At 41.5% G+C, this 25,930-nt stretch overlaps 1 protein-coding gene across 1 annotated transcript in view; it reads left to right on the top strand.

Annotated features, from left to right (window-relative positions):
- The window catches only part of galnt18a (UDP-N-acetyl-alpha-D-galactosamine:polypeptide N-acetylgalactosaminyltransferase 18a), a 178,217-nt gene that overhangs the window by 146,777 nt on the left and 5,510 nt on the right, over window positions 1–25,930 (top strand). Inside the window, exon 10 of the mRNA XM_085414982.1 lies at window positions 16,231–16,395. Coding sequence (XP_085271108.1) covers window positions 16,231–16,395 — 165 coding nt within the window. The remainder of the gene's footprint in view (window positions 1–16,230; window positions 16,396–25,930) is intronic.

Raw genomic sequence — 25,930 nt, 5'->3', positions numbered from 1 at the left:
AGCATGGTTTGATGTTTTGCTGTTGCTGATTGCTTTGTTTCTTTGGGGGCAGAAAAAACCCTGAAAGCAGCAGACAGACGTGTTATCGCTGTGTAAAGTTTCTCTGGCGCTTCGATTGAGTTCAGCTGTGAGTTGCCTATTGTTGGGTCCATGCAGCCTGGGTGTGTGTTGCTGTCACTTAACGCTGAAAACAATGCTAATGAGAGCGGAGGTGCGTACCAGAAAACTAAAACAAAAGCTTTAAGGTGGTCAGTTTGTTTTGTGGATTCAGTGCTGCAAGCAGCTGCTTTCAGATAACGAGTAATCTGATGCGTTGTTGGACTCGGTCGGGTAGCTTTGTATGATTCACAATGCAGTATAATTTAGTAACACCTGTGATAAAGGGCGTAACCCTTTAAAGCCGGTCGGAGCGGGCTACTTTTAAATCCCAGCAGCTCTGCAACCGCGTAAGCTAGCGCAATAATTTTTTTTTGCATATGAAACCGGAGGAGTTGTACTTACATCTTATGCCATCAGCTTGTGCTAGGTCACAGTTTCCTTCCACATAAAGCTTTGCAAAAATTGCATAAAAAGCACTTGCAGCAACAAAAACATAATATTCCAGAAACACGCTTTGCCGATTCGATCAGCTGTTCATAACACTTCCTACGTTGGAATAGACGTCAGCGCGAACTTTCGCTTGTCCGCCATTACCTGCCCGAAACCGGAAGTAACGTCATTTTTGTGGAAATGTAGTTTTTTTACTATCAGGGCCTCATGAGCCTATACTGGTGTTTTTAAAAGTTATGTTTGACTTTATGACTTTCTGTGTCGTTTCTGGGATGCTTAGGACTCATATTGCACTGCTGGAAATAGTTTATTTTGATGCACATGCTGTTTTTTGCAAATTTGCATTATAATATTTATTTTCATTTTTCCTGCAGTATATAAAAATTGGTGTATTTCAAAAATAAAACTATGAAGACACTCAAAATAAATTTCCTGTGGTGGGAAACTATTTTGTTTTGAGGGATAAGCCTCTTAAATTTCTCTAACTAGAAATAAAAAAACAAAAACAATTTTCAATTTTTTTGTAGTTTATTGCACTTTTTTGCAATTTGTGTAATTACTATGCACTTAATGCAGACATGTTATTAAAATTTGGGCTATAATGGTTGTATTGATGTATATCAACTTGAAATGCTCCCAAAAATGGCTCCACAGCATGTACAAATATAATACAAGCTCTGGCGGACTTGGTTCTATGGTAGGTCTTAAAGGGTTAATTCCCCTGTAATGGGAAAAATGGAAAATTGAATTTCATGGTATTTTATTTCAAATTAAGTAATTATATTTCCCTACAAATACTTAAAGGTAGGTACATTAGAGGAAGGAAACACTCATTTAGAAAGTGTTTAAAGAGTAACTGTGAAAGAGAACAACTGAAGTCACACAGACCTGATAGTTAAGTACAGCCCGTCTCTAATGTTAGATGGAGAAACATTGTTTTTCAGCAGAATTACCATAGAAACTGCACACTACGTGTAATTACTTGCAGTACCTACATCTACTTACAGTATAATTATTTCTTTCTTTCCTGTTAAACCTGACTGGTCACCCCCTCATTCTCATGTGTCTTCCTGTGTAAATATTAATAACTATAGTTAAATTTAAATGTAAATAAAATACCTTGAATTGCCATGTAGTTACAGGGGATCCACTCTTAGTCATGGGGCGTATTATAAAGTGCTACCCATAATTCTTTATATCTTCTGCTGGGCCCTGGTTAATCCTCAGGTGGGGGACGTGTGTGCAGTCAGAGCCCAGCGTGTGAGATCTAAACACGGGCGCAGTCAGCTTATCAAATCTGGCAAGAAACTATGAGATGATATTCAACTTTGGGTAATTTACCAACAGGACAGAGGCAGCTTGTTAATTGTATTCAGAAAAGCATATAAATATATGCTGCAGGTCAAATATAGGTCATAGGTCACACAAGTGTAGACCTAGAGCAGCAGTCTGGCAGGCAGACACCATACAGGGAGTGCAGAATTATTAGGCAAATGAGTATTTTGTCCACATCATCCTCTTCATGCATGTTGTCTTACTCCAAGCTGTATAGGCTCGAAAGCCTACTACCAATTAAGCATATTAGGTGATGTGCATCTCTGTAATGAGAAGGGGTGTGGTCTAATGACACCAACACCCTATATCAGGTGTGCATAATTATTAGGCAACGTCCTTTCCTTTGGCAAAATGGGTCAAAAGAAGGACTTGACAGGCTCAGAAAAGTCAAAAATAGTGAGATATCTTGCAGAGGGATGCAGCAGTCTCAAAATTGCAAAGCTTCTGAAGCGTGATCATCGAACAATCAAGCGTTTCATTCAAAATAGTCAACAGGGTCGCAAGAAGCGTGTGGAAAAACCAAGGCGCAAAATAACTGCCCATGAACTGAGAAAAGTCAAGCGTGCAGCTGCCAAGATGCCACTTGCCACCAGTTTGGCCATATTTCAGAGCTGCAACATCACTGGAGTGCCCAAAAGCACAAGGTGTGCAATACTCAGAGACATGGCCAAGGTAAGAAAGGCTGAAAGACGACCACCACTGAACAAGACACACAAGCTGAAACGTCAAGACTGGGCCAAGAAATATCTCAAGACTGGTTTTTCTAAGGTTTTATGGACTGATGAAATGAGAGTGAGTCTTGATGGGCCAGATGGATGGGCCCGTGGCTGGATTGGTAAAGGGCAGAGAGCTCCAGTCCCACTCAGACGCCAGCAAGGTGGAGGTGGAGTACTGGTTTGGGCTGGTATCATCAAAGATGAGCTTGTGGGGCCTTTTCGGGTTGAGGATGGAGTCAAGCTCAACTCCCAGTCCTACTGCCAGTTTCTGGAAGACACCTTCTTCAAGCAGTGGTACAGGAAGAAGTCTGCATCCTTCAAGAAAAACATGATTTCCATGCAGGACAATGCTCCATCACACGCGTCCAAGTACTCCACAGCGTGGCTGGCAAGAAAGGGTATAAAAGAAGAAAAACTAATGACATGGCCTCCTTGTTCACCTGATCTGAACCCCATTGAGAACCTGTGGTCCATCATCAAATGTGAGATTTACAAGGAGGGAAAACAGTACACCTCTCTGAACAGTGTCTGGGAGGCTGTGGTTGCTGCTGCACGCAATGTTGATGGTGAACAGATCAAAACACTGACAGAATCCATGGATGGCAGGCTTTTGAGTGTCCTTGCAAAGAAAGGTGGCTATATTGGTCGCTGATTTGTTTTTGTTTTGTTTTTGAATGTCAGAAATGTATATTTGTGAATGTGGAGATGTTATATTGGTTTCACTGGTAAAAAGAAATCATTGAAATGGGTATATATTTGTTTTTTGTTAAGTTGCCTAATAATTATGCACAGTAATAGTCACCTGCACACACAGATATCCCCCTAAAATAGCTAAAACTAAAAACAAACTAAAAACTACTTCCAAAAACATTCAGCTTTGATATTAATGAGTTTTTTGGGTTCATTGAGAACATGGTTGTTGTTCAATAATAAAATTATTCCTCAAAAATACAACTTGCCTAATAATTCTGCACTCCCTGTAATGGAAACAGGGTTTGGTAGTTAACAGCCTCCAAAGACTGTAAGCTGTGCAACAATATTGTGGCGTTGCTTTCTGTAGCATGAAACAAACTCCATCCGTGTGTGTGTGCGTGCGTGCGTGCGTGCGTGCGTGCGTGCGTGCGTGCGTGCGTGCGTGCGTGCGTGCGTGCGTGTGTGTGTGTGTGTGTGTGTGTGTATTTTTATAATGCAGCTGAGTTTGTGTGGGTCTCTATGAAAACCTTGTGCGCTGTCCATGGTCCTGAAACTATAATAGTTTAATGTGAGTGTCACAAAACTTCGTTGAGGACAAATGTTGTTTGTAAAGTGTATTAACATAAATCCACAGATCAGACTGACACCCATCAAAGAGTCATTGCTGGTGTTGCATGACTCCTTTTAACTTTTTTATCACATTTATCTGGTATTGCAAATAAATTTAGACGATTGGAGAAACGTCTCTCTTCAAACACTCGCTCTAAAATCTGTGCGAGGCCTCCTCCGTGCAGCAGTAACTGCAACCATATCAAGTGCAAAAAGTTAAGATGCTTTTTCTGCGTTAAATATCACCTCAGTTATCGCCAAACTGCACGTCAAAAACGTTAGCAAATCAGCTGGCACACGTGGTTTAAATGTTCTCTTATTTTCTTGCTTGAGAAAGGATCTCCCAGAAATGCATATGCAAGAGGCTGCTGCAAAAATCTGAGCTGTCGCTTCTCACATGCAGTCTTCTCACTGCGCTCTCTTTGTAAATAACAACAGTTTGTTTTGTTTGTTTTATGCCAAAACCCAGTCTGCACTAGCACAACACGTTAATGCTTGAATCTGTTTCTTAGGACAGTCTAAAGTTCACAAGTACATAAACTCTGGGCATGTATAATATGAGCACTCACCACTGGAATTATATATATGACAGGTAATAAGAAAAATCATAACAGGTCTCCTTTAAACACTCTAGTCAGAAGGAAGTCCAGCTGAGTCCATCAAGCTAAGAACTTAAAACGGAGGTGACTGCATAGTCACAACATCAGTTATTTTGAGCTATGGACGCCTGCCGTCACGAGTTAGACGTCTAATTACACCATAGGTTTAAAATGAAATGCAAGGAGACCCACCACCCAATAATAAGGTTCACGTTCTGCGTGCTGTTTTAGTTGCGACGGGAAACTTTTTAGCCTCTGCAGCTGAAAAGTTCTGCTCGAGTCACCGAGGCCAATCAACAACTCTATCAGCTCGCTGCAGATTTAAGGTCATTGAATTCTGAGGGGCGGTAAAGGCTACGCTCATTGCCTTCTTAATGCAGACCGGAGAAAACAATTTAAAAACTGAGCGAGCGGGACTGTGCATTGCCGCTCTTCTCTGCTTTGAACAGCTCTGCAGCCTCACAAAATTAAAAATTCATATTAAATTGTCAGTATTGTGTAAAGAGGCTCACATAATCAGAAGTAGACGCCTACGTAGTGCGCTGCATCGAGGGAAGCTTTCTGACACTCCAAACCTCGCCTCCATTGTCACTAAAGTTAATAGCTTTGACCGGCGCCTTGATGTCGGAAACATCCAACTTTCTTTCTGGGTCACACTCGGTAATACAGCATCAGCTGCTGAAACAGCTGTGTTTGCATTTCCTCCCTCACCCTCCGTCTTTTTGCCTTCCATATATTCTCTCCGTTGGGGGAAAGCATAATCAGCAGGTGCTGATAAAGAAATTGAGTGGTGCCTTTTTTTTTATCTCTTACTGGCTTTTTTTAAATCTATTTTTTAAATGCAAGAAAATGAGACGGGCAAAGCCACTGTGAAGGTTTTTGAGCGTCTTCTCATCACAATAAAAAGCTTCATTCTAAGTGTGCTGGTTTTGCTAAAATTAGGTTTGGCAGGTTGATGCTTTATGAAAAGTTGTAACATTTGCAGCATGAGTTTGGCTCAGGCTAATCACAGATAGGACAGGTAAATGTATTCAGCCTCTGGCAAAGCAGAGTGCCCTCAGTCCCAGTCAGCAGTGCCTAAAGTGGAGGCCTGTGAGCCAAACCTGGTCCCTCTGGGATGCAGCATGATGCTGTATTATTCATGCACCTTATATGATGTTAACGCGGCTCTTCTAACAAAACTCACTTTTCCCGGTTAGCCTTGGTGAACAGATATTTAGGTGTTAAAATACACAGTGATTTAAAATAAAATTCTTTCAAGAAATTTCAGCTTCCTCAAAAGAAAAATGACTTGAAGCAAGCCATAATTTACCTACTGCTCTGTGCAGTGTCTTCAGATAACAGGGATATTTAGGGGCTGTGCTGGGATAACTGAAGATAGGAGCAGAATATCGTTACACAGTACAGAATCAGCAAAGGGGAACTAATCACTTTATAGACCCCGGATATTTAGGCTTTCAGAATCAGAGGTGCGAGTGCGTACTGCACAGAAAATGAAATGGAAGTTATTATCTATCCTGTACCTGCTGTGCTAATCATCATGGGATTAGAGAATGTTAGTATATAATGGATAAATCCATAATCTCTTATGTTAATGGATATTTTTATACACATTCATGCATGAGCTGCCACTCCTCGAATTAAACTAATGAAATTTTAGGCCTCTGTGAGTAACTCTGCTCATACAGACGCTTGGTAAAACTGCGCCGGCACCGTCCTCACTCGGGCTCGCTGGTTGGAGCCAAAAAGATGCCACGTTTATTAGACATCAGCGAGACGCAGCCCGAGGAGGCAGAGCAAAAAGCAGCAGGAAGCGTTTCATAGCAGACATCAAAGTCTTCAGTATTCCTCTGGTCTTCTGTCATGCCTTCGATACTTTTCCTTCTTTATTCTTTATTCATGCAGAATATCTTTTGTAATGTTATTCCCTGCAGTGCTTTTTATTCCCAGTTCAGATCCTTTTATTCTGATTCGTCCAGTCCTTTAGATTAGGGGGGGTGTGTGTGTGTGTGTGTGTGTGTGTGTGTGTGTGTGTGTGTGTGTGTGTGTGTGTGTGTGTGTGTGTGTGTGTGTGTGTGTGTGTGTGTGTGTGTGTAAACAGATGCGCATGGCTTTGAATACCTGATGAACTGCTGAGTGCCAATGATGCATAACGTTCCTCAATTTCCTTTCTGAGCTTTCCGACACGGAGGAGGGGAGGGAGGAAGAGAAGGATAGACGGGCAGAGGTGGGATAGAGAGGCCATTTAAGACACAGAGGAGGAGAGTGATCTCAGAGAGCGGAATTCACTGGCAAGTGTTCAGTAAAGCACTTATATGAATGTGTCTGACCACAGCTATCGACTTCATGTTGCATTCAGGTCCAGTCGGCTCGACTGTAAACAAAACCTGACTGCAGGAAAAATGTTGAGGTGAGCGGCCTTTTGGAGATTACACTTCGAGTCTGGCACAAACCAGCTGAAGCAAACCACACAAATAGTGCATTGCTGTCTTTCCCAGCTCTCAGGTGTTGTTCCTGAGATCTGCTGGAGCCACTCGGCTAGCTTGGGAGTCACTGCACCGAGTGTTCCGACTACCACTGGGACCACTGTTACCTTCACCCTCCACATCCTGTTAATGTGGATGTTGGGTATCAAAGATGCCATAGGTTCCCCATCCTATTCATGTAACCCCTTCCGCTGGGGTTACTTGTGTAGTAGCATTCCAACAGCATCCTATTTTTATCTCTTGCCCATCGATGCCATCTTGTTCCAGTAGACCACTTCTCATCAGGGTGCCCTGGTTCCTCAACACCTGACACGGACCTTGTTGATCCAGGCGACGTCTGAGCCGACATGACTTCATAGTTTTATATATATATACACATACATGCATACATATGAGAGAAATGAGGGATAGTGGAAACAGAGGGGTAGCAAGATTGAGACACGAAGAACAGAGAAGAAAAGTTAAACTAGATAAAAGGCAAGGGAGACAAATGACTACCAAAATAAAACAGGAAGTTAGAAACAATAACTAAACACAGGGGAAAAGAAACAGGAGGGTGAGATGGGACATATTGAGGGAACAAAATAAACTCTACAAACAGAAACTGGAACCAAGAACTGACGAGTGCAAAAACTACAGCAATACATGAATATCAAATCTACATAATAACTGAACCAAGAAACAGAGGAAAGCTCACAATAAACAAAAATTAATTACAATTAAACTCCAAAAACCCAAAGAACAAATCATGGATAGCAACTGTGTGTGTGTCTGTGTGTGGTTGTGTGTCTGAGTGAGAGGGAGCACAATGTGAAGCTACATCGGAGCAGTTATTTAGTTTCAACTTGTTATCACTCGTGCAGTCCAATTTTCCATTATGATTGCTTCTCCCAAAGCCAATATGCTATACAAATACACTTTAATAAAAAAAAAAAGTTACATTGTTTTCAAGCAAGCTGTTATTTCTAAAGGGTGAAAAAAACTGTTTCCAGCCTGTCTGCACACACACACGCTCAAGTGTTTCTAAACATGAAACCCATCTCTGTGTCTCATTTGCTAAAGTTGGGAAATGAATGCTGTTGTTGGATCGAGGGCTAATTTCAGTCGTGTGCAGGAGGTGCTGATGACAATATTCCTTCGACAGAATAGCGAGAAATTGCAGTGGAAATTAAGCAGGTAATAGAAATCTGATGTGAGCCTCAATATTGTGTAGCCTTGCTAAGAAGATTGGTTTGTGGCTGGATCAATGAAGTCTGAAAATTAGACCTTTGAGGCTGTTTACCCGGTGTGTGTGTGTGTGTGTGTGTGTGTGTGTGTGTGTGTGTGTGTGTGTGTGTGTGTGTGTGTGTGTGTGTGTGTGTGTGTGTGTGTGTGTGTGTGTGGCTTTCTTGCAGTGTGAACGTACTAACTAGCTGGCACTCAATTGAGTGCTTATTGTTGGACTTTGCCAGTAAGACGTCTTTTGTGGATATGTTATCACAGCTGTGGTTTACACGCCACAAAGAAGTGTAAATTATGACTGTGTGCTGGCATTCCTGTGTGTTTCTGTGGATCCACACAGTGATACTACCAGGATATTGGAGCTGTGTGTCCAGGCGGAAATGAACGAGCTGCAGGAAATCTTGGAGCAGAACTTGATGTTTGCAAGTGTCCATAAGGCAAAAACAGACATTTACAAAGAGAAACCAAGTGGTGGGACACATCGAAGCCGAGGAAGGAGGAAATTGTTTCCTCCAGCCATCACGTTTCTTTTATAACGAGACTGTGATTTAGGCGACACTGATTTATCATTTTGTGGAAAGTTGTTTGTGCGTTAAAGATTTAAGATGGAGGTATTTCACCAGGGAGTCTGTTTAACACAAAGAAACGCAAACTAATTACCAAACTTTAAAAACTCTCAGCTAATAGCATGTGGACGTGGGTGTTTGTCTGCCAGAGAAACCCAATTACTGGACTTGAGAAAATTTTTAACCTTTGCCCAAATCGATGTGTAAAAACATTTGTTCGTGTATCTGTGGACCAGACATGCAGCCCTCCTATATGTAACTTTCTTTATTTACAAAAAACAAAAATAAGTCGCATATAGACAAGTTTGTTTTGTGGGTCATTAAAAAGCTGCGTTTATGAAATGGAGATATGGAATGATTCTCATCACTGATCTGTTTTTAAATGACTGTAAGCCTATTAAAAGTGGGATCAATCTGATCGGTGCTGAGACCGTAATGAGCGCTCAGAGTGTGTGTGTGTGTGTGTGTGTGTGTGTGTGTGTGTGTGTGTGTGTGTGTGTGTGTGTGTGTGTGTGTGTGTGTGTGTGTGTGGGGGTGGGAGGGGCATATAGTATGTTTCGTCGTAGGTGTCTTTAGAGAAAAACAGCCAGTGTTTAGAGTCAGCCTCATTGTTTGCGCTCTCTCTTAAACTCCCTCCTCTTCCTCCTTCTGCTCCACTCATCCAGATGAACCTCTTCATTATGTTCTGAGACAACTTTGCAGCTGTTGCGTTTGCGTCGTCTCTCCACCACCGCAGCAGATGGCTGAGGGAAACACCAGTGATTAGCCTGCCTAACTACATCCCTAACTGTCAGTAATAAGCTCACCAGGAGTCTCAGATAAAGCAAAGTCACTTTCACACTTATGTGGCTCTGCCTGCTCAGTATCATTAAGGCTGTGTCTGTGTCGTTATCTCTGGACGACCAATTAAGAAATGGACAGAGAAGTGAGTGCTTTTTTTTCAGCGTAATGATTCTAGAGATGTGCCAGTTGCACTTTTCTTGATTGATTCAGACTTTCTGAGTGCTGTACATCGTTTCCCTGCTCTCTCGCTGAGTTCACCTCCTCAAACATGTGCAGAGGGGAGCTGACAAGAGAAGCTTAATTCAAGTTTCAATCCTGTTCTAGTTATAGAGCACCAAATCACAACAACAGTCACCTCAAGGTGTTTTTTATTGTAAGGTAAAGACTCTATTCTAATACAGAGAGAACTCCATTATTAAATGACAACCTGTGAGCAAGCGCTTTGGTAACGGTGGAGAAGAAAAACTCCCTTTTGACAGGAATAAACCAGGCTCGGGGAGGGGAGAGAGGGCAAAACACACACTGTTGAAGAGAGCCAGAGATTAAATGCAGAGAGGAGAAGAAACACCCAATGCATCATGGGAATCCCCGGCAGCCTACGTCTATTGCAGCATAACTAAGGGAGGATTCAGGGTCACCTGGTCCAGCCCTAACTATATGCTTTAGCAAAAAGGAAAGTTTGAAGCCTAATCTTGAAAGTAGAGATAGTGTCTGTCTCCTGAATCCAAACTGGAAGCTGGTTCCACAGAAGAGGGGCCTGAAAACTGAAGGCTCTGCCTCCCATTCTACTGTTAAATACTCTAGGAACAACAAGTAGAGCTTGTTTGAATGAGCTTTTTATTCCACAACAGTTTGCAGTTCAGTCAAAAACGATTACAAACCTACAAAGAAAAGTTGTTGGCGTAACGTAGAGCTGATGGAATAGATCAGTCCCACAGCCTTTTGAATCAGGATCAGACAGATTTGTGAGTTACAGCTTCCCTATTTGTTAGACGAATGAAATCCAGCAGAAATATAAACATCTTGTACGTGTCTGTGTCACACCCACTAATCTAGACTCTGATAATCCAGGATGAATAGGGCTGTATGGTGCTGTAGCTCAAGCATTACAACGTCAATGTCAGCGTTTTCTATGTATCGATGAAAGTTTAGGGTTTTTTATAGTAAAATATATTTTTGTAAGGGGAGATGTGACACCATACAGCACCCAAATCTTCACTCCTACTTTTAACTCCTTCCTGTTGGATTTTTGCTTGTCAGAAAGTTTTATGTGACCTGTCCTCAGACTACAGATGTAAATTAGCAGTTTTGCTACCATCTGTCATGTTTACACTTCATATGTTTGGTATATTAATGATCATTAACATGTGTTGTCCTTGTTGAAGGAAAGTGTGATGGATGCATGCAACCACACAACTGAGATACTTAGGTAATATTCATTTGGTCTTTTGTCTTATGTTTACGTTATGCGCTAAAGCTTCTGTGATCATAAGTTAACTAATTTGATATTTTGAGTTTACCTGTAATGCATGACAGCACTGAGCTATAGCCCAAATGGTGGCATAGACTTTGCATTGTTTGTTATTTTATATAGGTATATGTTATATTGATTGTATTTCTGCTCTTTCTGAGTTACCTGACCTCCGCTCCAGTACTTCCTGGTTTGGCTGAAAAAGGAAGCTGAGGGTGGAGCTGGTTTAAATGCAGAAGCCAATAAAATGGACTGGACCATCTATTGTGATCATGCAGGGGGAATGGGGTTCTTTGTGAATGATGGTTAGCTGTTATCTCTTTAGTTTTCACCTTTGGTGTATATAATGGTTTATTCATTTGCTATATAACTGGAGCTGTTTCTCATTTGGGCAGGTCAGTTTGTTGAGTTATGTTTTTGTTAAGTGACTTTTGAGTAGCGGTCTGTTAAGTTAACCTCTTTTATGGGCCCACTTGGTTCTTAAAAACGTTATTTTTGTTATTTTGAATTTTTGTAATCATCTTGTCCTTTTTGGGGGGTATAATAAAACCCATTTTTTTGAAGATTACATTTGTGCCTGTGTGTTCCTGGCTGCTTGGATCATGACAGAAAGGAATAGATAGGAATGAGGATAAGAAAGGGAAAAGAAAAAAACACGAACATGAGCAGCGGTTCAAAATTTCTAGCAGCAGCTCGTTGATAGCATCACCTCCATCCTCATACTCACAGACATTTCTGAGGTCATTTAACTGCAGCTTTAATGAAATTTGGTGCCATCAACAGATTACATCATGGTAGAAGTTCTTGACCAACCAATTAGCATTAATTTGCAGAATGAGCATCGATATCTTTAAAGTTCTGACACATTAATAATGTTTGTGCAAAAAAAGAGAAATAAACAGAAGCAGGTGCAAACAACTATTTTAGCTGTTAGGAGAGCAGAGCTGTTTACACTACCACAGTGTGCGCTGTCCGTGAAAGCAGCCATGCGACGCATTCTGGCAGCGGCGCAGCGATGAGCTGACGACTCCACGCGTATCCCAAAAAACCAAAACAAAACCAGAGGACAGAGCAGCTTTCTCAGCTTAGATGAACTGTTTGTGTGATATCAGAGAAACTTAGGGAACGAGTCGGCATGCACAGAGAAAAGTTTCACCTGATCGGGTAATCCTCGCTGTTTTAGGAGAATGAGGAGACGAAGAGCCCCTGTCAGTGAATCACCCATCCAATGCTGAGCACCGAGTCAGTCCTTATGGACACAAGCTGACGATGAGTGACTTGCACGAGGATGGAAAAACAGAGAGAGACAGATGGATGGTGCTTTCAGTGTGTGGGCACGCTGTTGTTCTAAAACGATGGGACGCTGTAGTCTGGTTCGCTGATTTGGCCACTTCTCATCAGTCAGTGGTTTTGACATACAGCTTATGGAAGCAATTAAAATAATTAGCTACCCAAATTCACAGCCCCTCCTCACAGTGATGACCGAGTTGAATCAGAACACGGCTTTGAAGGAGTTGACACATTTTTCCCCAGACAGGAACTGGTGAGAAAGAAGTCGTCATACTTTAAACCCCGCCTTCCTGGTGCCCTGCTCTGTTATGCTTCTCCCTATTCTCCCCTGAATAGATATGCAATGAGGCGAGAGATGGAGCTTGCAAACACATACTGTAACATGCAAACTTCAGCTCCAGCCGGCTGCGTCTGCTAGATGAATTATGTACATGTGTCTGCGGATGACAATGAAGCGCATCTGTGCCTAGAAAAACACAAATTTTACACAATTCCTAAAGTCCTTCAAATTAAAACAGCAACAAAGAAAAATTTGCCGGTCCGCACTTTAGACCATGACTAAGAACACATTTTTTGAGGCCCAATGATATATTTAAGGATTAGCATGATCTGATTGCAGTCATAACATGTTCCTGGTCACAAGAAGTCCTCACTAAGGGTCGGGGCTGAGTGGAGGCAGAAGGTTTTGTCCTCAACCTAAATCTTGAAAGTATATACAGTGCAAGCACAAAACATTATTCCAGTTGAAATAAATTTATTTTTATTTCTAATAAGGGAAAGTGGCTAAAGGGCGTTTGTGGTTAGAAACCAGTCTGAGAAAAATCACCTGGCTTTAAATGGCCATCCACCTGTCACGCTGCTCTTGCACGAGTCATAATTCTTCTGGTTACCAATAGATGGCCTTTTCACTTGAAAATATAATATCTGACTGCATCCATGAATCATCTCTGAGGTCTTCCTCTTTTCCTCCTTCCTGGTAGCTCCAGCTTCACCATCCTTTCACCAACATATCCACTCTCCCTCCTCTGCACATCCAAACCATCTCGCCTTGCTTCTCAATCCCTAACCCTCGTCCCAAACTGCTCAAGCTGTCCCTCTCATGGACTCATTTCTAATCCTGTCCATCCTTCTCACTCGCAAGGAAAACCTTTACATCGTCAGCTCTGCCCCCTCCTGTCTTTTTGTCAGTGTCTCCAAACCCTACATCAAAGCAGCTCTTATTCTCTGATTGTGTCAAACGATCTGATCAAAGAGTCCCGCCCTGTCTCCCAGATATCTCCATGCTTCCACAGCTACATCATCTGGACCAGCTGCCTCTCCACTCCTCATTTTTATATATTTGATGTTTGTCACAAACAGTTTTTTAATGAATTCAAAATGATTTTCTTTCTTAAAATCTCATCTGCTGAAAGTAAACATTAAAGACTAAAAATAATCCCCCAGCTTTCTCCTGTCCACGCTTGTTACTGTGTGCATCTGTCAGGAGAGACTGCTGTGTGTCTACAGAAGCACCGTGCTAATCCTTCTGTTCCTGCTCTTCCATAGCTGTGACAGGCAGGAGAAAGTATTAAGGCCCCACCGTTGGAGACTGAGCATCAATCTACTGACGGATGCAAATGTAATCACTCTTATTAGTGCACGTGCACAGAAAAAAAACGAGCTTTCCCTCCGCAGCACAGACATGCACATGCACGCACACATCAGTGTGTGCCATTGTCTGTCTCGGGGAGTTTTTAAACAGCAGCTTAAAAGCCCTGTGGCTGGTTCACAGTGTGATAATGGCTCCTATCTAGAAATGTCCTGTTCCTGTAAGGCGGTCATCATTCTCATCAATTACCTCCTCTGAGCTCTCACACACTCCTGTGGAAACACATACACTGTGAGTCGGAGCGCTCAGCCGGTGTATCCGTTTGTTCTCAGCAGTGCCGCGTCTGTGCCTGCTATTCCACGGCTCCTTGATCTCAACTTTTTCCGCTTGTTTGGATTTCGTGTCGACCTTGATCCTTCTCATTTGCTTTACTCATGTCAAGTTGTCTGTGATTCTTTGTCTCATCTTTTTCTGTTCCGTCAGACTTGAAGGGGGGGGATGCATGCCTCGCTACACGGTTTGAATTTTCAACCTACTTAAGGTTTGTGTTTGATTTACCTCACTAGACATTTTGTGGGCTTCAGAACTGGACCAACTATTGCATTCATTACCATGTCCTCATGCTTTTGCATACCTGGAAAGGGAAAGAAAACTTCCTGAGCTAGTATTCAACTGGCACCTAATATCATCCCCTGACCTCTCTTCTCCTACCTTCCACTAAATATTTCCCCCTCTCTCCTTTCTGTTTTCTTCCTAATTAGTTCAGTTACAGGTGGCTTGTTTATTTTTCACAGCAGTAAAAGTGAAAATGTTGTTAAAAGACATGGAAAATGTTGCAGGTGAGAGTAAAAAAAAAACACTTAGTATTCAGAAATTAGCCTACTTACAGTCCTCCCTGCAGCTAACCTCTAATAACAGAAACCCTCAGTGAATACAGGCTACAGCAGAGCTGCTTCGTTATAAAACTGAGGTATATCTGCTGTCCTGGTTCAGTTTATTTCACAGAGAGGACAGAGCTCTGTTGATCAAGAAAAACATATTTATGCCCAAGATGCAATTTACTAAAAAAAACAGAACCATCGGGTCATCGGGGATCTATTCTTGTTTTTCTGTTGTCTACAGAAAAACAAGAATTGCAATGAAATGATTAAATCCAGTTTTATAGCATGATAACAAATACTATATTACATTATTTATCACTATGATTTCCCCCTGCTTGGTACATATTAGAAATGGAAAAACTTACATCCCAACTGGGACCAAACACAAGCTACAGGAGTGAGCAGACAAAAGTGAATGATGGGAAAATCACACACAGTCATCACTTATGTAGAAATACTGATGTTTGTGTTAAAAATACTCTGATGAAGTATGGATTTAACTTCTTTGTTAAAGTAATAGTGAAAAAGGCCTCGAAGTAAAAACCGTCTCTTTGCAGGACGTTTCTACCAGCTGTTTTATTTAGAAGCTGACTGGACCTCATTATTATCACAACGCTCAGTCTTTTGCACAGCCCACTGTCATTGTTGCACTTTTCTATTGCACTGCCTTGTGTCTGTGTCGTTCTGTTCTGGCTGGTGTTGAACTGTCTTTGTTTTGCTTTTTTGCAATTTTTGCAAAGTTCTGCACACTTGCACTTGATGTGGTCCTGTGTCGATTGTCTGTTTTGTTTTTAATTTTCAGAAGAAGTGGAGTACAGTAAACATAGTACATCAAAAACAAAATATCCAGATATGGCCGACCTCGATTGTCTGTAGCGCTATGGTCTTGGAGGAACGTTGTCTCGCTGCACTGTGTACTGTACCACTGCACATGATGGGAATGACAATAAAGCCACTTGACTTGATTATTAATTATTTAAAAAGGGAACATATTCCAACTTAACTTCTATTCCTAATGAATGTACTCAGCCCAAATAACAAAAATGTGTTGAGGTCACGTTTTCAGGTTTTTCCACAGAATTCTGTAAGAGCAGAAGTCTTTATGCAAACACAGGTGTCGCCCCCTGGTGGCCATTCGAAAGAATATGAGCTTAACCCCTTAACACCTGCCTATCATATATGATGCATACATTCTTATGAGTATTTGAGACTTCTAAAGGCCAAAAGAAATAAGAAAAAACCTAAATAACTAATGATGTCGGTCTCCAGTGCGCTGCACTTTCAATACACCTTAAAGATACAGACAACTTTTATACTGTTCAGCTGGTCTGTCTTGATTTGTCAAACGTTTTATTACACTGTAGTCTAGTATTGCCATGACTGTTACTCTGAAGCTCCTACGGGTGTTTTGCCTCATCACTGCACGCCTCTGTTTCCCAGCAGAACGTGTACTACACCAGCTCCCAGCAGCTTCACCTGGGAGTGCTGAGCCCGACGATCGACGACGACGACAACAAGTGTCTGGTTGACGTGAACAGCAAACCCAGGCTTCTGGAGTGCAGCTACGGCACTACTAAGCACATGAAGCTCACCTGGACGTTCACTCAGGTGAGCTTTGAGCACGTATAAACAAAGATGGCCGACTGCAGCCAAACGAACGCTACGTGGTTGTAACAAACCCCAGATGTGCACGCGTTCTGCCCGTTTCAGGGGCATCCTCTGAATGTTTCCAGGCTTTGATCTCCTTCCTTTGCTTTTTTGATATTCTGTATGTTGCTGTAACTTCCTGCTGCTTTTTGTCTGCTGGACCAAATCTCTGTGGATCCTATGCTCTTTCTTTTTTATTCAATAATTGAGTGAGATTCGTGCTTCTTCCTCTCCACTTTGTCTCCGGCTCTTTAGAAGCACCCGTCCTGGTTTTGTTAGAGCACGGATCATTTTTCCTCTATTCTGTGCGATTTTAAAAGCACATCTACTTCCGTTGCATAATGAGCTTTCACACGTCCACAATTTCTGACTTTTAACAAGCCTCTTTTATTTTTATCTTCACACTTTTAATGTTGTCTTAAAATGTGACAGATAAGTAGAAGGAGCTGGATAATTAGTAAAAAGAAGACACTACCGCATTCACGCCGTTGGCATCTGGTCTGTGTGTGCATTTGTAAGCTTCGTCTGTGTGTACGTGGACTGTTTTCATCCCAAACATCAGACTGAAGGTGGGGCGTATTTATCCATCATTCAGACCCGTCCTTTCCTCGATTCTCATCCAGTCTTCTGAAAGGCACAGTACCACCTCACCATCCAGTTTCCTGACTATCTGTAGTTTTACTACCAGGCACTCTGGCAGGGGAATCAGCCCCTAATTAGCATCGGCCAGATTCAGAACTCTCACTCCCAACTTAAGTCAGAAGTCAAAGAGATGAAGCCCATTAGGCACAACCCCGTGGGGGGGGGTTTCAAAAGAGAACTTGGATTTCTTCATAAAAAGTATGGTGGGGAAGTCAAATAAGGTCCCCAGAAATGTTAGGAAGTATAAAAACTTCAGAAGAGACGGAGAGGGCGAAACCTTAAACGTTCACTTCACCAGCTGATCACGTTTTTCAGGCCAGATTTTCCATCTCACTGAAAAAAGAGTTAAAAGTTAGCGTAACAACAACTGTTACATCGTCTGATCCTCTTTCCATTAGCAGTAATGCACTCATTTGTTTACCAGTGATGAACTGGATATGGATTTGCACCAGTAATGGCCTCATTAAGAGTCGATAATATATTTGCAACTATAATAATTCTCAGTCCCACAAAGTTGAATTGCATAAAGTTATACATTTCTTGTACAAACAAATTTGCAGAAGAGAAAAGAGCTTTCCAGTTATCCTTAAAAAGTAACTTCCTTCTCCTTATTTGCTCCAAATAGAGAAATTATTCTATTGTCATTTCTTATGGAGATTTTACACTGAAAAACAATAAGTAATGTATATGTAATTACACTGGATCAGTAGTCATTGTCAGAAAACACCAAGCACCACGTTTTAAATCCTGCAGTTCTTCTGGTGGCCTCGGTCACATCATCCTGGTTTCTAAACCATTTCAGCCTTTATGGTTAAATTTCCTCTTTATGAGCTAATCAGAAGCTCATAACTGGATGTTTCGATGTGTCCAAGTAGTTTGAGCTTCAGTTTTGATGAGTAAAATTCTACTTTTCAGGCTTTACTCGCCCCAATCAACCACGGCAGATGGCCCCGCCCCTCCCTGAGCCTGGTTCTGCTGGAGATTTCTTCCTATTAAAAGGGAGTTTTTCCTTCCTGCTGTCGCCAGATCACTTGCTTATAGGGGGTCATATGATTGTTGGGGTTTCTCTGTTTTCTCTGTAGGGTCTTTACCTTACGATATAAAGTGCCCTGAGACAACTGTTGTTGTGATTTTGCTGCTGATTTTAAATTTACTTAATACTAATATATCTGTGTCTGTGGATTGCACTCATATAGTTTATTGATATAATATGCTGTGAAGTTAGCAAGCTTTACCTGATGAGCTGCCTTTCTATTTCTATTTACTTTCTAAAAGGAGTAATCTGATTGTAATGAAACTTTGAAGCTTCAAAATATTCACAAACCTGGTATGTCCATCTTTTGTATACAGTCTCTGGATAAAGCATGAGATGTGTGTTTCTCTTCTCATAACTCCAGAAGTCATTCACAAAGTGACCAAATTTAACGCATCTGATAGGACAAAATGATACATAACACCATTTTACATCCAAAAGTAAAGTCTGGACAGACATGGATCTAAACCAACTGTACTAAATTCATGAAACTGAGACGCAGTAATTCTAATAACAGAACGATAGCCTTGTGCTACAGCTGGGAGTCAGATTAATAATAGATTGATTGTGTCTGAAAAATCAAAGCACTGAGCTACACTTAAAACAAAAAAAATCTCTATTGAGGTAGCCTCAAAGTTTGATCAAAGATTTGTCCCATGACACGTAGTCAGAAAGCTACTTGTTAGAAATATTATTTTATTGCAGCTTTAGCTTCGAGCCATAACACATGCATGTTTTAGCTGTTTTTAAAAAAGTAATTAGAAAAACATGAGCAACATGTGCAAGTTACTGAAGAAGGTGCCCATCATGATTTATGCTTATCAGCTCATGCTAGCAACCTAAGCTCAAGCTTGGATTATCCCACCATGTGTTTCACATCATTTTCATTTTCATGTTAGAAACCACACTGTTGTTCTCGCCTCAGGGTAGACACTAATGCCCATTAGCTTTCAAAGTGAACTAACAGCTGTGGTTTCAGGATGTTTTTATTAGCAAAGAGGCTGCTGACACTTAGTCAGCATCAGAGCAGCACAGATACACGTTTATATGCATTTGTTATGTATTTTTGGTCTCTGAAATTGACAGTGTTGTTGCAGGAAAAGCTTAAAGAGTGTAGATTGTGCAGCTGACAAAGGGCTCTGGTTTGTGAAGTCTCCCCTGCTCAGAAGTACATGTTTAGACAAAGAGTGAGCAAGAGGAGGTATACAGAGAATCTCACAAGTGAACAAGTGCAAAATGAAGAAAAGAGATGAAAGAAAGAGACGAGGCGGGGCGAGAAAATAAAAGGAAAGAACGGCAGAGGCTTGTGGCAATGCTGGAAAGAAGCGAGGCGATGAAGCGAAGCAGAGACGGAGGGAGGCAGCAATTCATGTGAAGCGGCCAGTCAGTATTTGTGAATTATTGATAAGTAGATCTTTTACAATATTGAACTGAGCTTAACCCCAAGGCAGCAGCCATCAATACAGTGAAACAGAGCAAGAAGGTCTGGAAGAAAATCAAAAACTTATGTCCGACAGCAGCCAGTGTTTTGTGATAAGGGTGAATTTTCTTACATCAGCTTTTTATTTTGTTGCTCTGCTTTTATTTGTCCCTTTATGGGCACCATTTACCTTAGGCTAACCCAGTAAAAAGTTTCATTTGGCAAAAGCTGAGCTGCTGGCCAACGTTCTTTAGGCTGACTGCACAGTAGAAGAGCAACACCAGAGCGTTTCATCAGGCGGGCGGGCGGGCCGCTCTGAGAGCTTCCTGAGCGAGGCTTGATCGCGTTCAGATGAAAGCGGAGACATCGAGAGAGTCGTTCTTAGAATCAGCCATCGTAAACTGTATCCATCCAAACTGAGAAGTGAACACAAGGCTGAAAATATGTACTAACAAACATAGTTGTCTTGATTAGTGTTTTCTGTCTGGCGCTCACTAATTTAGATCGTGGTGCATCTTTAGTGCAGAGTCGTACTGTTTAATCCAAACCTGTGAAAGATCTCAGTCATGTCGGATCATGTTCAGTTGATTACAGTCATTTATGACTCTGATGAGCAGCTCATTCTTTACTCTCTACAACAACAGCTGTAGTTTGGGTCACTAACATTTCACAAACTTTTCATTTAAAGGCTGTTTCTGGACTTATCTTATTGACATATTTGCAAAGTGGACCCACTAAGAATGCACTGTTATAAGTCATTTCTAGCCTCCTTGTCTGCTCTCTGTATATTAATGCTGATTCATAACAAAAAAATAAAGCATGTAAGGACCTCCAGTGCAGCTGTGCAGGTTTTCCAAGGGTCGCTCGCAACACTTGATCAGGAAACCCTTCTTATCATATCTATATATTCTCTCAGGTACACATTTCCTGTGCACAGGGAAACCCCTTTTCTTGTCATATTTAAGGCTGTGTGATTGTTGCAGTAAGTTGGGGGTCCAAACGCAGGACACATGAATAACACCAAGATGAGAAAACAAGACAGTGACTCCAGAATCCAGAAAACAAGAGATTATACACGATCTGCAGCATGTAGCTATATGTGAATGTCTCAACAAAGCACAAGGGGACACTGAGACAATTCAAACAAAAGGTAATGAGGGAAGTGGGAGCAGCTGGGAAACAGCTGCAGACAACTAACCAAACGAGATGGGAAAGTAAATGGTAAATGGACTAGTTCTTATATAGCGCTTTTCCACTCTTCTGAGCACTCAAAGCCCTTTACACAACTTGTGCATTCACCCATTCACACCCATTCGCACAAGCACAACTGACATTCACACACATTCATACTCCGATGGATGCATCGGAGAGCAATTTCGGGTTAGTATCTTGCCCAAGGATATTTGGCATGCAGACTAGGGGAAGCCGGGAATCGAACCACCAACCTTCCGATCAGTAGATGACCTGCTCTACCACCTGAGCTACACCTGAGCTCGGCGTAAGACACAGAGCACACTTACCAAAATCAAACGAGAGAGAAGTGACTGAAGATGATTAACGTGACGCAATTAAACAGGAGAACCAAAGACAAAAGACTAACACAAAGACAAGAGTGAAGGAAGGGAAAAGAAAGAAACGTGAACCTCAAAAGCTTCTCAAACCCAGAAGGAAATATAGACCTAATTGAAAGACCAATCATAGACCTACCAAAGGGACTATGACAGTTTTAGCATAGATTCTGTGTGTGAGGAAGAACCAAAACCTGCTAAACTCCACATGAGGAGGATGGTGGACTGTTACAGTGACTCTTTCACATTATCAGAATACTTAATAATCTCTGAGGAAATGATGAGATCACTCTCTGCCTCTGACATTTACTTGGTTACAAAGTTACGTTTCCATTTTCACGTCATTTACATGTATGAGCCCAGCAATGGTGCCGAACCACTCTAGCTTTCAGGCTCCCCTCATCACTTTCAGCTGTTGGGGACTCCTGTTGGGTCTGCTGGACTAACCTGCAAAAAACTGATACTAAGGGAGTATCTGATGCATCACAATGTGAAGCTGACCCGACCCGTTATATGCTGACAACGTATGTATTTAGGAGTTGGGTGTGAAAACGGGTCGAACCTTCTTGTTAGATAAGTGAAGCTGTTCCAACATGAGTGCAGAGAGACGGGGGTTTAAAATAATATTCTTTTTGTCACCGTGCAGTGACCATGGGAAGACCGTCCTGTTGTTCTCTCTGAAGGATGAGTCATGGCTCGCCGCATTAATAATGCATTGCATTCACTCGGAGTACAGAACCTTTGTATTTAAACATGAACGACACTATTATTTATCAGCCAGATTGCAAAGTCTCTTCAGAAAAGGTCCATCACCTTCTGTGTTTGAGGTAAACTTAAATCTATGTCCATACTACACTCCTCTGGCTAATTTTAAGAGGGGCAGGAGACTGTAAATGGTCATTAAGGTTGGAAGATGTCTTGGTTTTATCAAAGCTGTTTCACTGAAAACAGCAGCCTGCTCCCAGCTGAAAAGCTCATGCGCTTGGGATTGTCGAGGGTACAACAATAAACAGAAAGTGCCCGCCTGTGGGTGTAATGTTGTGAGTACTTTTAAAAAATCTTTTCTTATGTATATTTTTCTTGTCACAAAGAGACAGAATAATGGGCAGCTGTGGAAAAGAATGAATGAATCACAAAAGATGTGAGCTGAATGTTGGTGTAAACTAAATGTTAGCAGATGTCACAAAGCACTTTGAAGGCTATCACAGTTTCTATCAAAGAAAGCCCGCGAGGCTGTTTGTATCTGTAGATGATCCTGGATTTGTATCAAGCTGAGAGACTCTGGGATGTTTGCTGTTCTGCTCGTGTAAAAGTAAACTGGGTGTATTTTAGCATGAACAGACTCTAGCGCCTCACGCTTGCTGCCGCAGCATTCGGTGCTCTTTGTCTTCTCGGGGTGCTTTTACTCACCGCATCCTTCGAGGTGAATGATTTGATGATTGAGCGTCTGGCTCTCAGACCGTCTGACTTGCCAGCCCAACCCCCTGACTGGCTGCTTGATAGCTTTCTGGCTGACTGGCTCTCTGACCGACTGATTAACTAGTGTTCCCGCCTTAATAGCAAGGAATCAATAGTGCGGTCCGACGCTGCACTCTGCAGAATCACAGGCAGGCTCGCTGCAGCATCGAGGACATGGTGCTGGATAAATGCCACATGGTTTTCTGTGCTTGTATATATGTGCCTGTGTCTGTGCATAGGGGAACATCAATGTGTGCGATTGTGTATATACACCGGCTCCGCTCCTGTACACTTAGTCTTAGCTGCAGAGTTAGCACATAGACTTTCTAAGTACATGTGCTGGAAGTGACTCAGGAGGTCAAACACTTAGACAGAGCCAATTGACTGGTTTTCAGCAGAGGAGGCAAGAATGATCATTGTGATTACTTTAATGGGGCACAAGCCTGCTTCTACTATACTATATACAGTAAAAGGCATCAAAGGAAGACTACTATGATTGCTTCCTCCTGCTATAACGTCCCATTAGCGGCTCACTGCAGAAGATGATGGAAACCTGAAAATGTCAATGCCACTCTGGCAGAGTACGTGCACTCTGTCTCACAGCAAAATGGCTTCATTTAGTCAGGCTTCAAACTGCTTTTAGTAACACTGCTTTTGATAGTTGGGCTTCTTTATCTGCAAGCCGCTTTACAACCCACATCCACCCCAATTCCTGCTTTCATCCTTTTACACCAATGCCTGCTCTGTGCTTGGATGAGGGGTGGGGGATAGCATGTGTGAAGCTCCATGTGTTCCACAGTACACCTGCATCAATCTATATGGATTCTGCTTCACCTTTAACAAGATTGTTTTGAGTTGATGTCTGCTTACAAGTCTCACTCTTGAATGTGAATGTGAGAGTGAGTGAATAGTGGCATTGTAAAGCGCTTTGGGTGCCTTGAAAAGCGCTATATAAATCCAATCCATTATTAATATTATTATTGTTACTCCATTTATGAGTGTGGAAAGGTAGGGAGGTGACAGAACAGAGCCATACAAGCAAATATAAAACTGTAGCTTGAAAGAACAATCTTCTTCAGACTCGATTCTGACTGAATTTCACTAATTTACTTGTTTTGTTTTGCTGGGTTTTTCGCTAACAACACTGTGCTGTCAAATATTGATCCTGTCAAATGGTGACGACGGTATCATGGTGTTGCCATGTAGTTAGTGTTGTGTTTGACTGCCAATCTCATGATCTTGTACAATTTGACACACCTCAGGTCTGAAAAATGGCATCTTGAGAGCCACACTTCCTCTGAGCCCATTCCTGATGAGGCTTCAGTGAACAGTAGATGAATCAGCTCCCGGTTTCTCTATCAGGTCCCGTTTCTTAACAACGTGACCTTCAGATGCTCTTCATCTGTTGTAGAGTTTTTTAGGTCTGTCATTTCTCTGTTTGTCTTCCTCTTGTTGTTTTTCTACAGTTTGTGGAAACTCTGCACACCGTGTGAGATACCCTAAGGTTGCAGCTAATAAGTCTTTGGAAATCGCCTTATTGTTTAAAAGAAAACTTTTTTATTTCTGTCAAACTGAAATATTTGTGGCATTTTTCATAGATTCAAGTGAAGAAATGGGAACAAATATGTTTTTCTTTTGACAGCTTTCTAGAGACAAAGTACCAGCGATAAAGATAAAATTTCATTGTTTCTTTGCCAATTTGTCTGTTATGTAGAGATGCAATTCAGTTTCTCCCTTTAGTTCAGTGCCCTTTGTTATGCTTTGTCCTGTGAAAATGGTCAGTCTGGCTTCTTTAAAGCAAAATGAAAAGAAATGAGGGATGGCTCGTAGCGTATTTCCTGGATGAAGCTATTATCTACTCCTGGGTTTGGAAGTGCTAACACTTCAGAAGGATGTCCCTTTTAATCTCCAACGAGGCTCCTATTTGTGTCGCCCTTTATTACAGCCTCTGAGTCAAATTGCAACCTTCATGCCCTCCAAAAGAAAAATCCTCTGCTTAAATATGAATTTGAAAATATATCAGTTTGGACAAAAAAGGATCCAAATGCAGCTCTGAAGCAGATGAAGGTCCTAAATCTGAATCTTTAAACTGCAGCCAAGTAACAATGAGAACATGAATATAGAAAGATGAAGGCAAAAGACACAGAAGGTTTTTACATCCAGGAAGGAAAGCTGGAAAAAATGCTCACAGTGCAGGACACGAGACCTGAGCTCAGTTACAGGTCTGTAAAGGGCATAAAGGGAAGAAATATTTTTTAAAAATTCAAATCTGATACAAGATCAGCAAGTGCGATATAAGACTCGGGTGGCCGGTTTTAGGGTTAGCTCGAAGTAATCTCTGCAAAAACATTTTCTCTTAAGAGCATCAGAGGTTTTTTCTCACCTGTGCATCAGAAATGTTGACACCACAGTTATTATAGTTTTGTAGTTTCTCGTTTTCTCGTCTTTTTTTGCATCAGTTAGTTTCCAGAGTGAATTTTCTTACTTCAGTTCAGTTTTTATTGTTTGAAAATGTTCGTCTCACAGCCACTTTAACCAAGCTAACAGACGCTAAAGCTAAGAATATTTTCACTAAACATTTTTTATTTTAGGTCATTTTTTTTTACATTTGTGAAATAATTTTAGTTCAAAAGTATCGTTTTTATTTCTGTTGTAATTAAATAAAATGTATTTTCACATCTAGTTTTAGTTTTTTAGTTCAGTTTTAGTTAACTATAATAACCTTGGTTTCTACTGTTTTCCACATTGGTGGTTGGCCCTTGTTACATCTAAGTTTTGCCCTGGGGTAGGTGAGGTTTGCAGCATGTATTATAATGCCAAAAACTAAAAAGGTAATAAGTGAGTTCGTCTATCATGACCCTGAAACTCCAGGGTTTAAACGGACTCACTAAGCTTTCAGGCCTTGTGTTTTAAATATAACAATAAGAAACCAAACAGGAACCCAGAAGGACTTCAGAAAGCACGTTAGTCGATTTCGAGGAATGTGTCTTGTCTCTGGGTGCAGGTGAAGGAAAATGCAAAACACAAAGCATTAGTCAGTAAAGAAGCAGTAATGCAGTCACACTTTAAGCATAATAAACAGGCTTAGCGAACACAATAAAGTTCTTGTTAAAGAGGTTTATTCTTTATATTCTTTCTTGCATAAAGGTGCTCTTAGAAAGTGTGCTTTGGAACACTTTTTCTCCTTTTTGGCTGTGAAAATATTGCACATACTTACCTTGAGCTTCGATAAGAAGCCCTCGAGTATTCCGAGTGTATAATGGGACACATCCAGCTACGGTGATCAGCCTGGGGTCAGCGTAAGGTCAGGTTCAAATCTCAGAGACAGATGGAGCTCCACGTTTCTGTCCCGCTCTCTGCATGAATGCATGTTTA

The sequence above is a fragment of the Rhamphochromis longiceps genome, linkage group LG7, assembly GCF_057381845.1.
Source record: "Rhamphochromis longiceps isolate RC_006_pf linkage group LG7, R_longiceps_female_GT1.1, whole genome shotgun sequence".
NCBI lineage: Eukaryota > Metazoa > Chordata > Actinopteri > Cichliformes > Cichlidae > Rhamphochromis > Rhamphochromis longiceps.
This window is presented reverse-complemented; position numbering and strand designations above follow the sequence as displayed.